This window comes from Mercenaria mercenaria, chromosome 11 (assembly GCF_021730395.1).
Source record: "Mercenaria mercenaria strain notata chromosome 11, MADL_Memer_1, whole genome shotgun sequence".
Taxonomy (NCBI): Eukaryota; Metazoa; Mollusca; class Bivalvia; order Venerida; family Veneridae; genus Mercenaria; species Mercenaria mercenaria.
In genome coordinates this window covers 62,969,955-62,992,258 of record NC_069371.1, presented here as the reverse complement: position 1 = coordinate 62,992,258, position 22,304 = coordinate 62,969,955, and the positions used below count along the sequence as shown (strand labels likewise).

Genomic DNA, 22,304 nt, shown 5'->3' with positions numbered 1-22,304 from the left:
GACGTAACTCTTAATTTGCCTTGAAATCATGAAATTGCAAACTGTATATTATGTCTTAATTTTATTTTTAATCGTTGTATGCACAAACGGTATGAAATTACTATTCGAACGATTAATCATGCTTTTCTGTGTTTCGAACCGCCATGTTGTCTACATGGCGATGGACAATTATATATATGTTTATGTCAATAAAACATTTGACTTTGACTTTACTTTGATTTTGTGAATTTCTTTTTTGCCGTTTCCAAAACCATAAAATAAACTGTTCTTTATATATTTTGTTTGTTAGTAAATAGCAGTATAACTTGTAGTTGCAAACATTTGCAATTGTATATTCTTGATATCATTAAAAGATAAATTTGATTGTTTTCTTAAGCATCTAATCAGCATTGTCGCTGCTTTACAATTGATGTAATGATTGCATGATTCATTAAAATTATTTAAATGCGACTCCTTGGTTTCATAACGTTTCTGTAAAAAATGTGATCGGATAAAATTGTTTAACCTCTTCTAGGTCATTGGTGTGAAAAAGATGAGGAAGATGAATAACGTACACATCGAATTTCGGCCTGTGATGGAGTTTCAAAATGTTTGAATGAAGCATTTTAACGCTATAATGTCCATGGTGTTCAACACCTTTTTTGTAGCACGATCATATGCTGTTTTCACAATGTAATCCCCCAGTGCAGTTCAGATCATTTATTATATGCTTCAAACCGAATTTGCAAGTCTGTCCTACTCAGTTGGATATTTTTTCAGCACCCTTTGCGCAGCTACATCATTATTCGGGCTAAAGCAGTCAATTCAAGACCTGCATAATTTGTTATGGTAATAAACGGATGAGCCAACGGGTTTAGATAAGGTATGTTAAAATGATCACACCTTTAATTTTCTTGATATCGGTATATTGATTTGAATGTTTTATTCTTTTATGTTCCACACACATGCATTAATGCCAATGTTCGAAAGAAAACATTGTAATGTGTATTTCATTTACATTTAAACAGTCATTTTTTAAGTTACAAAAATAATGAAAACGGACGGACATATTGTCAGAAAATGAAAAACATTGTTTTCAAAATAATGATGCCGTGAATATAGAATAAGTTATTTTAATACCGCCCCGATATTTTCGAGCTAAAGCTTCCGCTTTGAGTGCAGGAGGTCGTATGTTTGATACACGGCCGCATCATACCAAAGACCAAATGGTACCAGTAGTTCCCTTGCTTTGCGCCCAGCATTGAAAGGGAAACTTACTTTACTTCTCTCATACCATCGTTGCGATTGAGTCCGTCGAGGGTGATTAATATAATCAACATTCAACACAAACCAAATTAGAATAAATTAATGATATAAACAAAAATTCAGATGAGTTTTAAAGTCTTTGATCATCTTTTAACACTATGATATCAGCTGCAGCCATTGCCTTTATGTCGGTCATGTATTTGTATCCTCTTTTCTCCATGTAAGATTTTAAAGCAGATTTTCCTCCTGGCCATTTATTATATTCAATAGACATCATCCTGATATCAACTTTGTCCCAGGGTATACTATCGAGCACGCCTTCTTCCGCACCTTCAACGTCCAAACTGAAGTAATCAACTCTGGTTTGATTTAACGCTAGAAGAATGGAATACAAAGGAAAACACTGGATATGAACGTAACGACCTTTGCCGCCTATTCCTCTGTATGCCTTTGAGAAATTTCCCTCAAAAACTTTTCCCCACCAAGAGTCTTCCAAAAATGACACCTGGAAAACAGCATTTATTTGTCGTTATTTTATGTGTTATGACTCCTTTCTGTATGCATTGTTCAATGTAGCAATCTGAAATTATTAGCATTCATTTGATTTATTTCTTAAATACAGTATCTGGTTGACGTTTAGTATTTAATTATTTCGGTAAAAAGCTGAAGCAATACCATAGATGGATAAGACTTCCCATGAAGACACGAGTTCAGGGTAAAAGCTTTTCTGTTTTTCATCTTTAGTTGCTTGTAGACAGTCGGGTTGGTTTCTATTAATATGCCTGTCCAGTTTCGATACCTTTCAAGAAACAAAGTATTGGAGAATGTCTCTCCTGCGTGAGCGCCACAGTCTATAAAAAATCCACCTTCCTGTAAAATCAATGTAATATGCATGACAGCAATCTATACTTGTACTGATGTATTGATTGAATGTATGAATTCCAGAGGGAGGTTTGTCCTTTTAAAACCCTTTCAATTATGTATGTGAACGTCTTTTGTGAAACGGTAATAACATTATTGAAAGACTCCATCAATACTGACGGCGTTTAAATCTGATTCTAATAGCAAGATATGATGACGGAAAACGTATTGGAATGATGACAAATAATCCTAATCCCTAGGAGCTGTTGTTTAGTCTATAAAACAACAACTAATGCTGCTAGTTGTCAATTTTCACTTTCTGATTCTCCATTTTCGTAAATGTGGCCCTTTACTCGCTTTGAATTGATGGTATTACAATTCATAGCATATATATCATTTTGAAGAATTTCTAACTTGAATATTTTTGAAATGAAACACGGTATCTGATTTCATGATCTTAAAATATCAAAAAGTAAGAGTACATTTCCCGGAACAACAGCGCAACCCTAACACAGCTAGGGAGAAAATTGCGAAAAATATCCACCTTAAGTGATAACTGTAGTTTCTTAAGCCTCAAATAGTGAAAATGCCTATTAATATTTCCTTCAGAATTATAAATAAAACGAAATCTTACCGCTTGATTCAATGTTTTATCAACAAATGCCGTTTGACCCTGAGAAGGATCTCTGACTTCAGGATGATTTAATTTATACGGAAGGCGAGACGGATCGTCAATGAAATGATTCCTAATCATTTCAATAAGTTTTGAGTTGTCTACTTCAACTTGTGCTGCATTTAAACTCGCCATTGCGTTTTTGTAGTCAAAATGAATATCCTTCTGTATATTCCTGGATTTTACAACTGTCTTCTTCGTTTCAGGTACGACAAGTGTCATCTTCTCACTTGAAGAATAATAATGTAATGAATGATACAGAACCCATAATAATACACACGGCAATAAATATATAAATTTCTGGTAAATAATGTTAAACTTCATGATGTCTTTTTTTTTTTTACTGTAGTCCTTTTTCAACGATTCAAGTAAATGATTAGTAAAGCTTATTGATTGTTGAAAGTTTAGATAAAGAATCGACGAAGTACAGGGTGTTAAAAATACTTGTAAACTACCAATTTATCCAATAATATACAGAAATGCACCAAGCCTTTCAATACTTCAGCTGTTAAAAAGATATGCAAGTGTTTGCCAGACAGTCCAACTTCGATGCAGACTGTTCATAATGGAGCTGATATATGATCTTCGTAAATGTCCATGATGAAAATATAACTAATAACAAATTCCTTTAGATCAATCGTGGAACAAGTTCTACAGCTATCATTTGTCTTCGATACCTCAATACATATGGGGGTATAAGAAATTGGGCTTGTTTACTTTTTAATGCTGAGTGCGAAGCTAGGGAGCTACTAGCTCCATTTTTATGACTTTGACAGTCCCTTCGTAGACCCAAGCAAACGCTCTAAAAATGCTAGCGGGTCAAAAATACTCGGCAGATTGTCCAGCTGATTCTTGTCGCGAGAAACACTTGTCCAACTGTCCAAGTTTGAATTGTCCATTTCAGGCCAATCATGTAATTCCTTTGAGGTACAATGGCCAACTCAAAAAGCAACTTCTTGCTGATGTAGAGCAGGTCTTGTTTAATCAATATTAACAATGTATTTCAAGAGCTGGCTTTAGTAGTTTTTGAAACTTTCATTGTACAACGTACATGTATAAGATTGCTAGACCATACGTGCCCATTATAACCGATATGATATTATTAGCCCTGTTTACTGGTAGTAGGGGTAGTACTTTTCGCATTTGGAGAACCCCGCACTGTTACATAAGAAGAACATTTTTATACATTAATCGCATGTGTAAAATAATGCCATTCTATATACTCTAGTGTAATAAAAGCTTTGACGTCGACGTCGTTTAAAGTATCGGTAACGTTGGTCAAATTGACATCTTTGTAATAGTTGAAGAAAATAGATTTTTATGTTTTGGCAGGAAAAGCTAGCATGTGATAAAAAAGAATATTACATTTGTCATTTTCCACATTGAATTTGTTAATGTCGTTGAATACAATTGATATATTTGTTTCAACTCGTTAGATAAATTCAGTACGAAAAGACACTCATGTAATATCCTCGATTTATACGAGAATAATGAGCACAAACGCAACCATACATTTGTGCGAATGTAAGTTGCTTCCTCTTTGGCGTTGAATTTGAAGAAAACGTAGAGATAGTACCTAAGTTTTTCAAATCATAGGTTTGAAGTTAAAAAGCTTTGAAATGAAGAGAAATGTCCATATATTTCTCAAAAACAGAAATATAGACAATATTTTAACCAGAAGTGCGGAGTTATGAGCATTTAATATTTTCATGATAACGAAAATTTTGTGATCAAGGAAATGTAACTCTTCTTGAACATGGAGAGCATAAACATCAAAGGGACATAATATAGTCAATATTTTCTAATTGGGTGCATTTGATTTAACATTCAACTTTGATCTGGATTGCTTAATACTGATCGATGATACTGTGTGCTAAAAATTTAGAACATCTGGAACAGTCTATTAACAGCAAAACTATGCTTTAGCAGAATCTAAATAGAGTTAAGCTCTAACTGGGACTTGAACCCAGGACCTCTCACCCCTAAGGCAGACACTCTACCACTTCCCTATAACAGCAGTAGCTAATAGCTATGCAGTTTAATTGCTGGATTACATTGCGTGAACTGGAACAATAATCGGTGAACTCCGGATTATCGGCGTATTCGCTTTGTTACCTAACGGCAATTTTTGTGTAAAGAAAAAATATAATCTAATGCTGCCAACGTCATAATTGGTCAAATCTGCCCAAATTTCTCTGACGTGTTGTTCAGAGTATGAACTTACTAACTGGCAGTACCAGTGGAATATTACTTACACTGAATCTTTTATATTTGCCCTTTTTGCAGCTGCCGAACGGCAAAGACGATGAGATTTGTCCAAATATAAGTAATTATTTTACCAGTTTTGAGAGGATTTCAATTGATGGGAAATTAAAGTTACAAACTAAATACCTTTCTGCAACACATGGAGTCATTAGCATTCACTGTCAATCGGTATTATGACTGAGATCGACTGTCATTCATTCATTTCAAAGTTTCATAGACAGAGTCCGTTGTTTACATTTTTATCGTAACCGGCGCACTTGTAAAAATCACTTTAGTTTGAAAAATCAAAGTATGCGAAGAGCTATGGTACGGTCTCTAGAAAACGGTGCTTTGCTTACACTTGAAAACGGTTCATATATATTTCAATGTATAAATGAACTAAGATACGTGAAATTATATCAATGTTAGCACATTCCGCATTTATTTCAGGATGGATTCATCTGCCTTGTATTTGATAGTCAATCTTTTAATTTCTCCTCATTGAAACCATTTTGATACCAAGTTCGCTTTAATATCTCACACTCATATCTTTCCTTTCTGTTACGCGTTTTTCACTCAGCAAACAAAAGTCTCTATTTACTTACTTTCAAGGATTATGGCGTATCTTAACACTTGGCAGATTTTCAAGCGAACTCCGCTTGCCAATACAGCTACCATTGTTATTGCCTACGTTACGCTGCTATTACGCTAAAATTTGGCTTTTATTTTCAACATGTCTAAAACATACTTTCTTTACACCCTGTAGTCAGTTTTATTTTAAACGCTAAGCTGACAAAACGTAACGAAGTCATGGTGCCAGGTTTTATTGTTTATTGATTGGCAAATAGAAGGTATATATGAAGCATATCCAGGTATGCTATATCCCGATAACAGTGGTTCACGTACATGAATGATAAAAGCAATTCACAGTTTTTTTAGAAGTGCTGTATGTAAATGTAAAAATACCATCACTTTCATTTATTGACCCTTTTCATTATTATGATATATATAGGCGGCTGTTATTGTTTGTCAACAAAATAAAGTTATTGAAATTTTACTCTATCAGAATGCATGATCAAACACGTTTCAAACCTCCTTGTAGACACAGAGATAAAGGGACATGTCGTCACAGGTATATTAAATTTTGCTTTATATCAAAAGTGCTTTCACCACTTAGTTACAGTAGCATAAACGGTAAAAAAAAGAAAATTGAATGAGTTCTACACAATTTATTTATCAAAATACTGGTGTGTGTTTCATGTACATATATAAATATTGTGACTTTAAACCATTTCTGAGTGTTAATTATCTTACTCCTTCCTTTTTTTCTTTTTTGGTTTTCGAGTAAATCTCGACTTTTTGTAAAATAAATGCTATTTTCTCTCAGAATGCGGGTAGAATTTAGTTTGGCATTTATCAAATATAGGTTAGCACAATCTTTAATAAAACGCATGTTGAAATAGTGAAAAGTAAAGGAAGACATTTAATAACTGTAGGGTAGTTCTGCACGTTTCATAAACCGAGAGTAGTGGCGAAAAGAAGTTTATCTTATAACTAAGAATAAAGCCTGGGCTCGGAATATGGAAATGAAAATCGGTTTATAAGTTCATGGCGGCCCGTAATGAATTTATTAAAACAACAACTTTACTATACTTTTAAGATAAAATTTGATATAATTAAAACATATCACACTTGAAATAATTCCAAATACTACCTTAAAACCAGCTTATATCGCTAATTAGAGCAGCAATTATCTCAAAAATAACCAGAAAACCTATTCATTTCATTTCTCCATATTATAAACCATATGTTTGTTTACAATATCGAGACGCTACATTAAAATCTGCGGAGAAATTTCTGTTTGAAAAATGATATCAAAATTGTAAGTTTCAATTAGTCTCCGACGGTGAGAGTTCCAATTCTTTTCAAATTAGTCAGGCAAACAAAAGGAAAGAAACAGAAAGCGCACGATCCTTTCTTTTTATTTGCTGATTTCCCTTAATGTATTCCGAAGTTTAGAAAACTCAGGGTTTAATCAAGTTCTACATTTTAGAAAAAAAGTCGTTCCGAGCATGCAGAAAAACCTTAAAAACGATTATAGTATTTGGGTATAATTATATTTACTAGTATAGTATGCTTAGTGAGCTAAACTTGTAAGAAACGCTCAATTCAAAGAAACTTTTATGGTGTTTTCCCTACTTCAAATACAGTCGAGATGTCAAACAATTCGATTACACGTTTTGTCCAAAATACCTTGTGCAGAATAAGTTTGGTATTGAAACTATTGGAATTTCCAACGTTGTATTCGATAGCAGATATGATATATGCACTCAAAAGGTAAATTAAATTACAAAAAAAATCTAGGGCATTAATTGATCAAAACTGAATCCGGATACTTTTTTTAGTCCTATATGAAGTTTGACATTAGGTTACTTTGTAGTTACAGAAATGTTCGCGACTTTAAAAAGTACGGAAGCTCAGAAAATGCTAAAAAAAACCGCAAGGAAGCAAGAGACAAGGTTTTGAAATAAAGTTCTGACAGAGATAAGGTTTTCAGATATCTTTATGACGTGCAGTCAGACTGCGAAGTTGTTTTGAGATCTAGTTTTGTGTGTGTGTTTGGGTTTAACGTCTTTTTCAACAAGTTTTCAGTCATATAAACGACGGTGTCTACTTGTAGCAGTGAGCACAGTGCCCAATTTTATAGTACTGCCTCACTGGAATATCACGCCTTAGACACGTGACATGATACCCCACCCAGTCACATTATACTGACACCGGGCTGACCAGTCCTAGCACTACCCTCTTAATGCTGTGTGCCAAGCAAGGAAACTACTAGTACCATTTTTACGTCTTTGGTATGACGCGGCCGGGGATCGAACCCACGACCTCCCGCACTCGAAGCGGACGCTCTACCACTAGGCTACCGAGGCGTTTGAGATCTAGTTTTGAGATACAGGGTCGAGATACTGTGTTTTAAGTATGTTGCGCGATAGCATTTGCATAAGTATTTAGGGTTATATTCTCATATTGATACCGTATTTTAGATAAGCTCGCTGTTCACACGCGACTCAATATCGATTACACTTTGTTCTGAAATCCGATACATCTTGAAGTTGCAATCATTTCTGTTATAGTAATAATACATATTATAATGTTTTAGTATAGGTAATGTGAAGCATCATGTGAAGTCTAAAACAAGTTTTATCAAGTAATTATTCGTATTTTTCAAAAACGTATGATAACGGCCTTGGTAATGGTAGACTGCCAGTTTCGACTGCAGGAGATCCTACTTAGCAAGTTCGCTCCATGGCCGCATCGTATCAGATATTTGTACAATGATATTAAAATAATGTAGCTGCATCGCTTGGTAGGCCCTCAGCATTAAAAGGATAGAACTAGGACCGGTCAGCCCATTGTCAGTATGATGTGACTGGGTAGGGTATGATGTCACGTGTCAATGGCTTGATATTACAGTGAGGGAGGCAGCACTATAAAGTTGACATTGCGCTTGCTGGCTGAAACATTGTTGAAAAAAGACGCTAAACTCGAACACACACTCAAACGTTAGGCAGTTACAAAGATAGCTGTTTGGCGTTTATCGGAATTTGAGGCGTCGCCTGCGAAATAATACATTCAAAACAAATTTACTATAAACGCAAGATTTTGTTTGCATAAGTCAAAACTACACTTCACAAAACCGTTACATTTCGAATTCATCCCGAAATCTGTGTCACTTTGCTCACAAATCAATAAACGCAGATCGTAACAAATGGCCTACATTCCTAGATGTGAAAGGTGCTAAAAAGTAAAAAGACACATCATTATTTAGAAAGTTGCCGGTGATATTTTGCCTAGATCAGAAACAGATAATGTCATGAAAAAAATGAGCACGCACGTCATGGTATCGTGAAAGTAAAAGTATTCAATTAATCATGACTGTATGTGGCAACAAAATATGAAATGTACGTTTCTAAGTAGACAGAAACTATATAATAATGTAAACTTGTTTTAGGTAATGAAACAGAAGATGAATATCATTAAGTTCTTTACAATAGTTTGATGTATTTTTCCCGCTTTGTATTACTATTTACTTTTCTGTGTAAAGCATTGTGATTTTTTCTGTTCACTTTTATAATACTTAAATCGAAGGGGTAAATAGACTCGCATAATCACCTAAGACGGTAATAGCTACAATCTTTAAATTGCTATTTATGTAACTGCGGTATTTCACCACAAAATGCGAATGCTATTTTGTATTTTCAGCAAATACCAGGGATCATTCCAGCTAGAAAAGACTCCGTTCAGCAATGCAGATAGCTCTGCTTTTGACAACTTCTATCTTGCTACGCTTTAAACATTTTGACTCTTTTGAAAACAGAGTAAAATTGGTCATGTCGAATGCCGTAGCAACTCCTGTAAGTAACACCCGAATAAAAAAACAGAAAGAAATTCATTGTGAACTTCCGTTTCAAACACTAAATCATTGACTTGTGCTCGTAAATATTTTATTATCCACAGTAAACTACTGCATAAACTACGAATCAGTGATAACTTTTCGACTGTTATCTAATGAATGAAACTCTGAATCCGTAAAGCGTATCCATAAATATCTTCTTATACACTATTAAGTAGAACATGTGTAAAAGCCTAATCAGGAAAGTGTATAGATGCACTATGAATAACTGCTTGAAACATTAACGCTTAGCCTAACATGAAAACTTGAAAAAACAACAACTCCAAATCATAGAAAGAAAGGGTTGTTTCACATGAAAAATGAACAGCATATAAAACATGTAAATTAACCTATAAATCAGTTGTCTGTATATTGTTTAATGATTTTTGGAAAAGGACTGAGTAATAAGGCCACACTTTTGGACAGTTCAGTGCCTTTGAAAACTCACTATTTTCACAGAACTGTTCGTTTTGATGCATTTGCAATAACGCCGAAATTTCACATAACTAGGGAGAATAAAGATTCCAGCAATTATTCATTTCTATTTCTTTACAAATGGTATTCATTTGAAGAGGGACAATTTTTTTTCAGAATATCTTAAGTAACCGTCGAACGTGACAGTACGGCAGAACATGTAATAGTCAGGTAGATTGTTGGTAAAGATGTCGATCGTTTATCGAATATTTCTGTGTTTTGATGATATACTCCTTAACATTAAACTATGCACAATGAATTAACGCTTGAAACACCAAATCAGTAATTGAAATCAAAATAGAAAACAATTACTAAGGAATTATTGTCTGGTGACATTGATCCCTCAACCAAGTAGATGGGGCTTTGTACCTTGAAAACCTGCACAAAACTTCTGTAAAAGCGATGATCAGAATTCAAAGTAATTTGACTGGAAAGTCAATAGGAACTGTACATTTGCATAATTATGAAGAGTATATTGTGTAGGAAATATGCGTAGTATATATTATTTTGTTGGACTTCATTTCAAGAGGGAAACTTTTGTAGAAAAAAAATGTGTCAGTATATATTACATTGGAATTGCATTTTGAAGACTGTGAATTTGAAGAAATATGCGTTGAATATAAATTATTTCATTTGACTTGCACTTGAAAAGTGAAAATAGAAAATATGCGCAGTATATAAATTATTGTATTGGACTTGCATCGCGGAGAGTAAAGGTTATGTAGGAAATATTCGTAGCATGTATTATATTAGACTTGCATTTTGAAGAGTGCAAATTGGTATGAAATATGCACTGTATGTAAAATTATTTTGTTGAAGTAAAAATATGTAGGAAGTATGCATAGTATATAAATAACTGTATTGGTTTTGCATCTTGAAGAGTAAAAATTGTGTAGGAAATATTCGTAGTGTAACTGTTATTGTACAGGATGTTTATGTGTAGGAAATACCCGTGATATATATTGTATTAAAAGTCTGCAGTTATTTTTTTAATTCGTGTGTAGTACTTCTTTATTTGTTTTAAAACTTTGAATAAATCTGGAAGATTCCTTAATTTGGAGCATTTCCTGTCTTAATTACTTCAGGTTATAGAATATGTTGTGACCATCTCAATCACTCTCAAGTAGCCCGTTTGGCGTTTGTCCATTAAAAATATCGGTATATATAATTGCAATATAAAAACCGTGTCAGTCTTGACACCAATCAACTTGCCTTATATAAAGAGAGAGTAGATAAAAAACTATGGTATGCTGTAAATAGCTTTAAATATTGAATGCTGAAGTGACAAAAGCATGATACGTTTTTGCTGGGTCATTTTAGTTTGAAATGAAATTACCATCTCTCGTTTTTGGTGTTATATATTTATTCATTTTAGGCTGTGAACCCATACAGAACAAAATTATTATCATGCTTCCTTGGTTGTCCGTCGGAAGTTCTGAAGACTCCAAGAAACGTTATGAAATTTCGACCCGACTCGCAGGATTCCTCTTTTCGGATAAAAACACAGTACAGATATTAGGTGTTGATTACCACAATCGGGAATTAGAATCGAAGTAATAATGGAGATCACTGATGTTTTGTCACACAGTGAACTTTTAAATAAAGCGTATAAAAGATATTATCTTAATTTATACGAAAACAAAAATTTCTTTGAAGATATGTTTAATGGAACATTCCAACAATTTGGTATAATTTGGTTATCAAACTCAGGCTAGCACACTGGTTCAGAATACTTTATCTTTTCTAAGCTTGAACGTATCGAGAATAACTCATCTAATGTATTCATTAAATATCGTTTAGAAATTGAGAAACACTTGCAAACAGAATTGTTAGTGAATGCTAAGTCTTCTCTACAAGAAATAAAAGTAAGAAATTCTGAAATCCTTGGAACGATTGGAGCACAGCTTTTTCCAAAAGTGTGTACAGGTAAGATTTCTAACGACTAATTTATTTTCAGGTCGACGATGCACTAGTGTTCAAAAAAGGAAAAACACACATAGGTAACATATTAATAAAGTTTTTATTTCGCTTAATTTCTTATGAATAAAACGATAATGGATGAGAGTGGTGACCAAAGGAACAATGCAGTATATGCCAATGAATTACTTTAAACGAATTATTAAGTACCTAAACTGTCCTAATCTGATTTGGAAAGTACAAGTACATGTAGAAATAAACAAGACATCAGTTGTTTTTCGGTTAAAATATACCTGAATACATTGACATGATCAAACTTGATACGTTTAAAAAAATGAAACCTCATTCGCAATGAAAACTTTTTCTGATATGGAATTTTGTTTTTAAATTAGCGTTAATCAAAAAACTATACGGAAAGGATGGACTAAAACCGAGCCTGCAACATTTTCGTTTATGTCGTGTTGGGCGACATGTTTCTATTTCAAAAACAATTTATTTACACTTACTGTGAGTTCAGTTTTAATATGCAAGGAGTCAATGTTATATTGAGGTTAGACGAAACAAATTCTTTCATGCAAAATCCTACATTCATATAAAAACGGCTTATTATATGTAACTCAAGGCATAGCCTGCAAAACGTTTCACAATTCGAGCACGATTTAGAACGTTTACATGCGTTTTCAGATTATAAAGACTTTTATAATTTTATATGTTTTTCCACTGGCGCCAGACCAGAAAGAAAATGCATCTGTACATGTTATACCCTACCCCTAGGTATTCTATAAGAACCATGGTCATGAACGAGAAAATATACTAACGCGTTTCAATCGTACATTTCTCAACTTAATACCCCAGTCACACATACGGCGCGGAAAGCCACGTCTAGCCACGGATAAAAACGTAGTAATCCGTATCGACCCGTATTGAAACGTACCTGAGACGTACCTTAATGTAGTAAGCCGTATCAATTCGTACCAATTCGTACGGTTCAGGAACGGATCGATACGGGTTACTACGTTTCTATCCGTAGCTCGACGTAGCTATTTGCGCCGTATGTGTGACTGTGGTATAAACGCGCAGTTCGGTGAATGGGTACCTAGTATATTGAACAAGCGATAATTCATCTTCCAACGTGCACCAGTCATATTGTTTCAATATTCCATATTGCTGAGATTATCAACATATTTTATGCTTTCGTCAACGTTACAGAAACAACTTGCGCGACTTTCCCTAATGAACATCCGGTCTAGAGGTCACAGCAGTGTGCACATGTTAGGCGAAACGTAAACAGACAAAAACAGAATTTTAAAAAAAATCACAATTTTACACTAAAACTCGAAATGATGTATGAAATTCATCTTGTTTATGATTTTTAATTTGAAATCATACATTGGTCTACATCTGTTCTGTTTATTTTATTCATTTTGCACATTTATGCTGCATTTTCACATATTAGCGAACACGTGTAGCAAAATGACGATTGACGGACATTTTCACAAGAGCCAATCAGAATTGTTTTGTAATTTTGAACGGAACTTCACTAGGGAAGGTCAAGCAAGTTTTTTTGTGTAACGTTGAAAAAAAACTATAAACTACGCGTTGTTTTTGTAAGATAAGAAGTATTGAAGAAATGTGACCGGTACACAATGGAAGGTAAGTTACCACTTGTTTGATATCCATAGTACACATTTACCGAACTGCGTGCTTAGGTATGAAATGCGCGATTGAAACGGGTTAGTATATTTTCCCCTTCATGACCATGGTTCTTATCGAATACCTAGGGGTAGGGTATAACATGTGCAGAGGCATTTTCTTTCTGGTGTGGCGCCAGTGTGTTTTTCAGGGAATATGTTGTCTTGCAATGGCAGATATCGATCTATTTCCAGTAAAGTTTGCATACCATTCAAAGAGTTATGCGACAGCAGAAAACAATGTCCACACGGAGACGACGAACACCATTATGACTTCGAATGCCTTGCAAATTGCTCTTGTCGTCCATTAGTTATTGATTGTTCTAATATTTATAACGCTAATGTTAACTTTAGCGCATCTTCCCCCACACGCGTTTTAGACATAAGCAATTCCACCTTAATTTGTAGAGATCTTCTTGAAAATGCAGAGACAAGACGAATGTTTTCATTATTGATTTCCCTTAATATGTCCAGGTGTGATATTAGGTTTCTGTCAAACTCTTCATTTACGTATTTGAGCTATATTCGGGTTCTTGACATCACTTTCAATAAATTTAGAAAGATTCCGGAAACTGGTTTCAACGACTTGAAAGCTTTACGTTATCTGAATATACACGGAAATCAGCAGCTGAAAGAGTTAGAACCAGAAGCATTCAATGGTATTTTAATAAATTCTTTGACCTTAGTTATACTTCAGTAAGAACATTATCAACAAATTCTTTAAAAGGACTTCATTTGAACAATCTTGATTTATCGTATAGTCGCATTCTGTTAGTAAACAATATGGCTTTTAATCATGTAACGACAGATTCCATTGACATACGGGGAAATCCTATAAAATAGTTTACAAAAAACATGTTCGCTGGTGTTACTGGTGTTAAGAAACTTAAGACCCCTGCCTTCAAATATTGCTGCATACGACCATACTCTTTTCCTGAAGACGACTGCCTTCCAGTTTTCATCTTACGCAGATTTGATGAGAAATTCTACTCTTCAATTTCAAATGTGGGTCATTGGGATCTTAGCTCTGATTGGAAATATGATATCTTTTTTAGGCTTTTATATGACAGGAAAAGATTGAAACTTGGTTATGGTATATTTGTTACCAACTTGGCAATAGCTGATCTACTTATGGAAGTCTACATGCTGATAATTGCTATAGCTAATAAAATCTTTTGAAACAGGTAAATCTTCTCATTTGCTTGCATAACGAAATATTAACAGTTTTTGTCATTTGTTTTGTAACATTGAAATTTAGAAAAAATGAGCTTTAAAGACTGAGCGTAGCGCATAGATATAAAATCAATATTTATAGAAAAATTTAAAGGTAGTTTTAACTTAAGTTTATTTGTAATAGCTTGGCTTGCGTTTTTTGTTTTTCTTTTCTTATTATGTTCCGCTCAACAGGATTGCAGTGGTATTCTTCTGTTCGATTGAGATAGACTTTTTTGCAAATGCAAATTGATAGAGTACGGCTTAAAGAGAAATAGTTGATTGTAGATGAATGTTCATAATTCTATAGAAATATAATATAAATTGAGAGATGTAAGGATTTATATTGCAGATACATTGAAATAGATGACTACTGGAAAAACAGTGTATGGTGCCAACTGGCTGGAGTTTTATCAACGGTGTCTTCTGAAGCCAGTCTTTCTTGTGCCTTTCGGACAGGTGCGCATCACAGTTAAGTCTGCCATATATGCTGTAACTGGAACCTGGCTATTTGTTTTTATAATATCACTTGTGCCATTGATTTATACAGACTACTTTGAGGGCAAGTTTTACAGCAAATCTGGGGTTTGTCTAGCTTTGCCTCTGACATGTGATCGCCCACCATGATGGCTTTATTCAATCTTACTCTTCATAGGATTCAATATGATTACCTTCATCTTAATTGCTGTCGGTCAATTACTCATCTATGCAGAAATTTAAAAGCACACATCAATGCAGAAATAACTTAATGTGACACGCACAAACGATTTGAAAGTCCCAAGAAATCTACTGCTTGTAGTGAGGACAGACTTCTTGTATTGGTTTCTGATTGGCACAATGGGTAAGTAAAAGAGTTGGATTATCATTGACTCTTGGACAACCTTAGCACTCTGTCCCAAACCTAGACACAATTGCTGACTTCTACTACATGCAGCCTTACATAAATATGTGGTTGAACACTAAACTTTGCTTTGTTGAAGTTAAAAATTAAAGAAAATGATTTATATGAAAATTTCTTTTTGAGGTTAAGTAACAAAACTGCCGCGCTGTGTTCCATTGTTTGTTTGTTTTGTCCTTATGTGTTGGCTTTGTATGTGTGTGTGTGTGCGCGCGTGTGTGTGCGTGTGTGTGTGTGTGTGGTGCACGCGTCTGCGTGTTCCATGGTTTGTTCTTTTTGTCCTTGTGTGTGTGTGTGTGGTGCACGCGTCTGCGTGCTGGGGGTTTCGTTTTGAGGAGGCTGCGTTTTTGGTGCGTGGCGTTCCCTGTTTGATATTTGTCTTTGTTTTTTATTAAATGGACTTCTTTATCAATTGTAGTATAATGTATCTCTCTGTAACGTCTTGACTGAGAGTACTTGATAAATATTTAGGGTAACCTTTTTGAAACCTAATCTCTCAAAGACTTTAAAGTATAAGATATTTCCTTAGTTAACGTTTACATAGCTATACAAACATCTAAAGGTATCTTTTCTGGTTGTTATTCATTTTATTACACGAGTTTAAATTTGTTTAGAATGAATGTGAGCTACGTACCATGTACAGCGTTTTGATATAACTGCACGGTCATAGCTATAATATGGAATTGCATAATGTCCACGCTTTTTATACTATAAAAAAGAACAATTTACAAATATTCCTTTTGGATTTTTATAGGTATTTTAGCGTTGTCAGGCTACACAATACCAGGAGAAGTGTATGCTTGGACTGCAGTGTTTGTCTTACCCATTAATTCCGCTTTGAACCCTTTCATGTACACACTGACGGCTATCTACAATAGACAGGTTCTTAATCTAAACTCTATATTTTGTTTTTGTTTGGTTAAACGTCACATCGACATAATTATAGGTCATATGGTTACTTTCCAGCTTTTAATGGATTTTGGAGGAAGACCCCAGGTACACTGTGAGCATTGTTTCATCACGGGCGAGCACCTGGGTAGAACTACTAACCTACTGTAAGCCAGCTGGAAAGCTTGCTTACATGAAGAATTCACTGACCCGAGCCTCGAATCCACATCGGTGAGGGGCGTTCAAAACTCTTTAAAGAGTCAGTTATATTAATAGCCTATATTCAGATTTATAACAGTTATATTATACATATACATTGAACTAAATGAACTTTTATGCACTGAAAGCATGGAAATTGTGCAAAGGACAGTAAATAAGTTGTTAACATACTTTTTACACAGTATGTATGCATGAAAATAGACTACAAGGAAATGAATGTACATATGTTTTTTGTGAAAATTTGTTTTAGATCATTTGAAATACATTGCACATTATATATAATTGTTTACAAATGTACATGAATACTGAAATAAATAAGAATGTATCGAACATTAATATAGACCTTAGACAAATATTTATGAAGCACCGAAATAGAATAGAAAGTGCTCAGATATTAAATTTACAGTATCACCATAATCATGTTAATTTGTTTTACACAATGCTTCCATTTTTAAAAGGCATAACACTACCGTGTCAATATTTAATCATACATTCTTTTAAATTCTCATGTATTACATATATTTTTAATTTGTATACACTGGTAAAGATGTTTTTACTATTTAAGAATTGAATGTTGTATGTACACGCGGTATGAAATTACTATTCGTAAGAAATATCATGCTTTTCTGACTGTGCACTATACCATTATGTCAAACGGCCACGTTGTGTACATGGAGATGAACATTATATGACTGTGTTAATGCCAATAAAACATTTGACTTTGACTTTGTGATTTTCTTTTTGTCGTTTCCAAAACCATAAAATAAACTGTTCTTTATATATTTTGTTTGTTGGTAAATAGCAGAATTACTTTTAGCTGCAAACATTTGCAACTATATTCTTGATATTATTAAATTTAAAGATAAATTAGATTTGTTCTTAATGACGTAATGATTGCATGATTCCTCAGTAAATTCATTAAAATTATTTTGATGCGAATCCATGGTTTCAAAACGTTTCTGTAAAAAAATCTGAATAGACAGAATTGTTTAAACTGTTCGTGTTCTATGTCACTGGTGTGAAAAAGATGGGGATGATGAATAACGTACACATTAAATTTCGGCCTGTGATGAAGTTACAAAATGCTTAAATATAGCATTTTAACGCTATAATATCCATGGTGGTCAACACCTTCTCTTTGCTGTAGCACGGGCGCATGTTGTTTTCTCAATGTAATCCCCAAGTGCCGTTCAGATCATTTATTATATGCTTCAAATCGAATTTGCAAGTCAATCCTACTCAGGTGAATAATGTACAGCTCCCTTTGCGCCGCTAAATAATTATCCAGACTACAGCAGTCTGTTTCAGGTCAATTTAAGACCTGCATAATTTGTTATGTTAATAAACGAATGAGTCACGGGTTTAAATAAAGTACGTTTTCATCTATTTTAACATTTAATGCGTTGCGATGAAAAATGACAGCTGCAACAAAGCATTTTCGTCACTACATCTTTCATCAATACCTGCTGCTTTCGTCATTTCAGAGTAAATAAGTACAGCAAGTAAATTTATTCTTAAGCTGCCCAAACAAGGTTAATGAATTGCCATTGAAAAGCCTCATTTAATAAAACTTACTTGTACGAATTTCAGCAAATAAATCGCAAGATTCGTAGCATTAAAATGATCGGACCTTTAATTTTCTTTATATATTGATTTGAATGGTTTGATTCTTTTATGTTCCATACACATCCATTAATGCCAATGTTCCTGGGAAAACAATGCAATGTGTATTTTATTTATGTTTAGACATCCATTTTTCTTTTTAACTTGCAAAAATAATTAAAAAAAAAAACGATCGAATATATTCTCGGAGAATGAAAATGCTATCATATAAACTTTATCAGCATTAATCATAAGTTAATTTTATTCTAAAAATTGCAGCTTGAATATGACCTCTTTAGAAAAAACATTATTTTCAAATGATGCCGTGAATGTAGAATGAATGATTTTAATACCGCCCCGATAACCTCGGGCTTAAGCTTCCGCTTCCAGTACAGGAGGTCGTAGGTTTGATCCTCAGCCGCATCATACCAAAGACGTGAAAATGGTACCAGTAGTTCCCTTACTTTGCGCTCAGCATTGAAAAGGAAAATTACTTTACTTCTCTAGTGGCGCTAGATTCCGTCGAGGGTGATTAATATAATCAACAATCAACACAAACTAAATTAGAATAAATTAATGGTATAAACAAAATTTCAAACGAGTTTTAAAGTCTTTGATCATCTTTTAACACTATGATATCAGCTGCAGCCCTTGCCTTTATGTCGGTCATATATTTGTATCCTCTTTTCTCCATGTACAATTTCAAAGCAGACAATTTCCTCCAGGCCATTTATCATATTCAATAGACATCATCCTGATATCAACTTTGTCCCATGGTATGCTATCGAGCACGTCTTCTTCCGCACCTTCAACGTCCAAACTGAAGTAATCAACTCTGGTTTGATTTAACGCTAGAAGAATGGAATACAAAGGGAAGCACTGGACATGAACGTAACGACCTTTGCCGCCTATTCCTCTGTATGCCTTTGAGTAATTTCCCTCAAAAATTTTTCCCCACCAGGAGTTTTCCAAAAATGACACCTGAAAAACAATATTTATTAATACCTATTTTACTTGTGATGACTCTTTGGGTATGCATCGTTCCATGTAGCAATTAAAAATTATTACTATTTATTTATTTATTAAATACAGTATCTGGTTAATGTTTATTATTCAACTATTTCGAAAAAGCTAAAACATTACCACGGATGGATAAGACTTCCCATAAAGACATGCGTTCAAGGTAAATGCTTTTCTGTTTTTCGTCTTTAGTTCCTTGTAGACTGTCGGGTTGGCTTCTATTAATATGCCTGTCCAGTTACGAAACCTTTCAAGAAACAAAGTGTTTGAGAATGTCTCTCCGGCGTGGGCGCCACAGTCTACAAAAAATCCACCTCCCTGTAAAACAATATAATATGCATTACAGCAATGTATATCAGTACGATTGCATTAATTGAACAAATAGTTATGCCCTGAATGTATGAATTCGAGAGGGAGGTTTGTCCTTTTACAACCCTAAACTCCAGAGGTTTGTCCCTTTACAACCCTTTTTAACTGTGAACGTCATTTATAAAAACGGTTATAACATTATTGATAACCGTTTCTAACGACTGCACATCAATATTGAATGCGTTTTATATATGATTCTATAGGAAGTCATAATGTCGAAAAAACATATTGAGATGATGACAAACACTCCCTAGGAGTTGTTTCAGTTTATGAAACAACAACTTCTGCTGCTGGTTTTTTTTATTTTCCACTGTTTAAAATGGGTTCTCCTTAACTCTCCATGATAATACAATTTATATATCATCAGTCATACTGAGGAATTACCGACTCGAATGTAGGAATAATGCATGTTTTAATTTTTGTTTTATAACATTTGCAGAATCCTGAGGGATTAGTTTGTGCCCGACACTCAACGTCATTACATTTTCATGAAATGCACGGGAATGTCTGAGTTGCTTTATTACTTTGACGCTATTTCCTTTTGAATTATCCGTTTTGGGGACGTAATACGTTTAAGCAATGCGACGGAAAGCGCATATATAAAAAGGTGTTTTACAGTACATTAGCGGGAGATTCTCTCTGTTAACACACGTTTTCTTTCTTGTTAACATGCCCCCACACCCACCCTCGAGAAAAGTGACAAACGAACAGCCGTTTTATGCAAGAATAGCTTTTAAACTGAAGTACGATACCCAATATCATGATCTTGCAATATTGAAAAAAAAAATCAAAAGGTTATTGTAGATTTTCCAGAAGCACAGAGCACCACAAACAGAGCCAGGGGAAAATTCATGAAAAATATCCACCTTTAGTGATAGCTCTAGTTTCTTAAGATAAGCTTCAAATAGTAAAAAATATATTTCCTTTAGAATTATAAATGAAATAAAATCTTACCGATTGATTCAATATTTTATCAACAAATGCTGACTGACCCTGAGAAGGATCTCTGACTTCAGGATGATTTAATCCATACGGAAGGCGAGACGGAGCGTCAATGAAATGATTCCGTATTATTTCAATTAGTTTTGAGTTGTCGGCTTCAACTTTCGCTGCATTTAAACTCGCCATTGCGTTTTTGTAGTCAAAATTAATGTCCTGTATATTGTGAGATTTGACACAAGCTCATTCGTTTCAGGTAAGACAAGTGTCTTCTTCTGGTCTGAAGAATAATGCAATGAATAATACAAAACCCATAATAACACACACGGTAATAAATATACACATTTTTGGTAAATGATTTTAAACCTCATGGTTTTTCCTGTAATCCTTTTTGAACGTTGCATGTAAAATGATCAGTATAAACTTATTGGTGGATGAAAATTAATGCACAGGGTGTTAGAAATGTTCGTAAACTACCAGTTCATTGATAAAATATAGAAATACATCAAGCCTTTCAAGACACAATGAAAGCGTTTACCAAACACTCTGCCTGGAAAATTGCAAAATTAAATGTAGACAGGTCATAATGGAGTTTATGGGACTTTTACGGGAGATTCTGGTAAAGATATAGCTTATGAAAAATTGTGAAATAAATTCTACAACTTAAATGAATTGCTCCCTACACCTCATTTCAGATGAAACCAACGCTATGAGGGTATGGGGCAAGATGACAGTATACCTTTTAGTGCTAAGCATGCTCCATTTTTATGATCTTGGTATAATGCGGTCTATAATTAGACTAGCGGGTGGAAATACTTGGCAGATTGTCCTTCGGATTTGTATCTCGGGAAACACTATCACACACTTCTATCTTTTCTTTCTTAAATACGTTTTTCACTCGGCTTTCAAGATTTCTTTGTTCACATTCAAAGTTTATGGCGTATCTTAACACTTGACATATTTTCAAGCAAACTCCGCTTGCAAATACAACTGCCATTGTTATTGCCTATGTAACGCTGCTATTACGCTATAAGTTTGCTTTTATTTTCAAAATGTCTACAACATACTTTCTAAACACTCTGTAGTCAGTTTTTGCTTCATTAGTTTATGTTAAACGCTCAGCTGGCAAAACTGAACGAAGTAATGGTTTATCGATTGACAAATAGAAGGTATACATGAAACACACTAAGTTATGCTTGATAACCGCAGCTGCACGTTCATGATAACAGCAATCCACAGTTTTTTTGAGATGTGCTAAATACGACCACTTTCATTAACTGACCTTATACATTATTATTATATAGGCGGCTGTTATTGTTTGTCAACAAAATAAGATTCTGGAGATTTCTTCTTCTTCTTGTCGTTCGCGACTACACTGTCAGACCAGTAGCCTCGATGAAACTTGTGGTTTGCCGCAGATCCTCAATGACTCCATACAGTTTCTGATGGATTGAGGTATCTATCGACCAAGTCGCCGCTCGGTCCTGGTCATGCCTTTTACATTTCTGAAGTATATGCTCCGCAGTCTGATCTTCTTCACCACATGGACAAGTTGGCGATGATGTCAGTCTGTATTTCTTGTACATGTGAGCATTG

At 34.3% G+C, this 22,304-nt stretch overlaps 1 protein-coding gene across 1 annotated transcript; it reads right to left on the bottom strand.

Annotated features, from left to right (window-relative positions):
• Positions 1-504: 504 nt before the first annotated feature.
• Positions 505-21,095, bottom strand: LOC123531033 (uncharacterized). The gene is made up of 6 exons (XM_045311813.2): positions 20,724-21,095; positions 19,524-19,718; positions 19,086-19,361; positions 2,741-3,130; positions 1,921-2,115; positions 505-1,750 (listed from the first exon to the last, which is right to left on the bottom strand). Exons 1-6 carry the CDS (start codon positions 20,895-20,897, stop codon positions 1,376-1,378), a joined length of 1,605 nt encoding a protein of 534 aa, XP_045167748.2. The 5' UTR covers positions 20,898-21,095; the 3' UTR covers positions 505-1,375.
• Between the last annotated feature and the right edge of the window lie 1,209 nt (positions 21,096-22,304).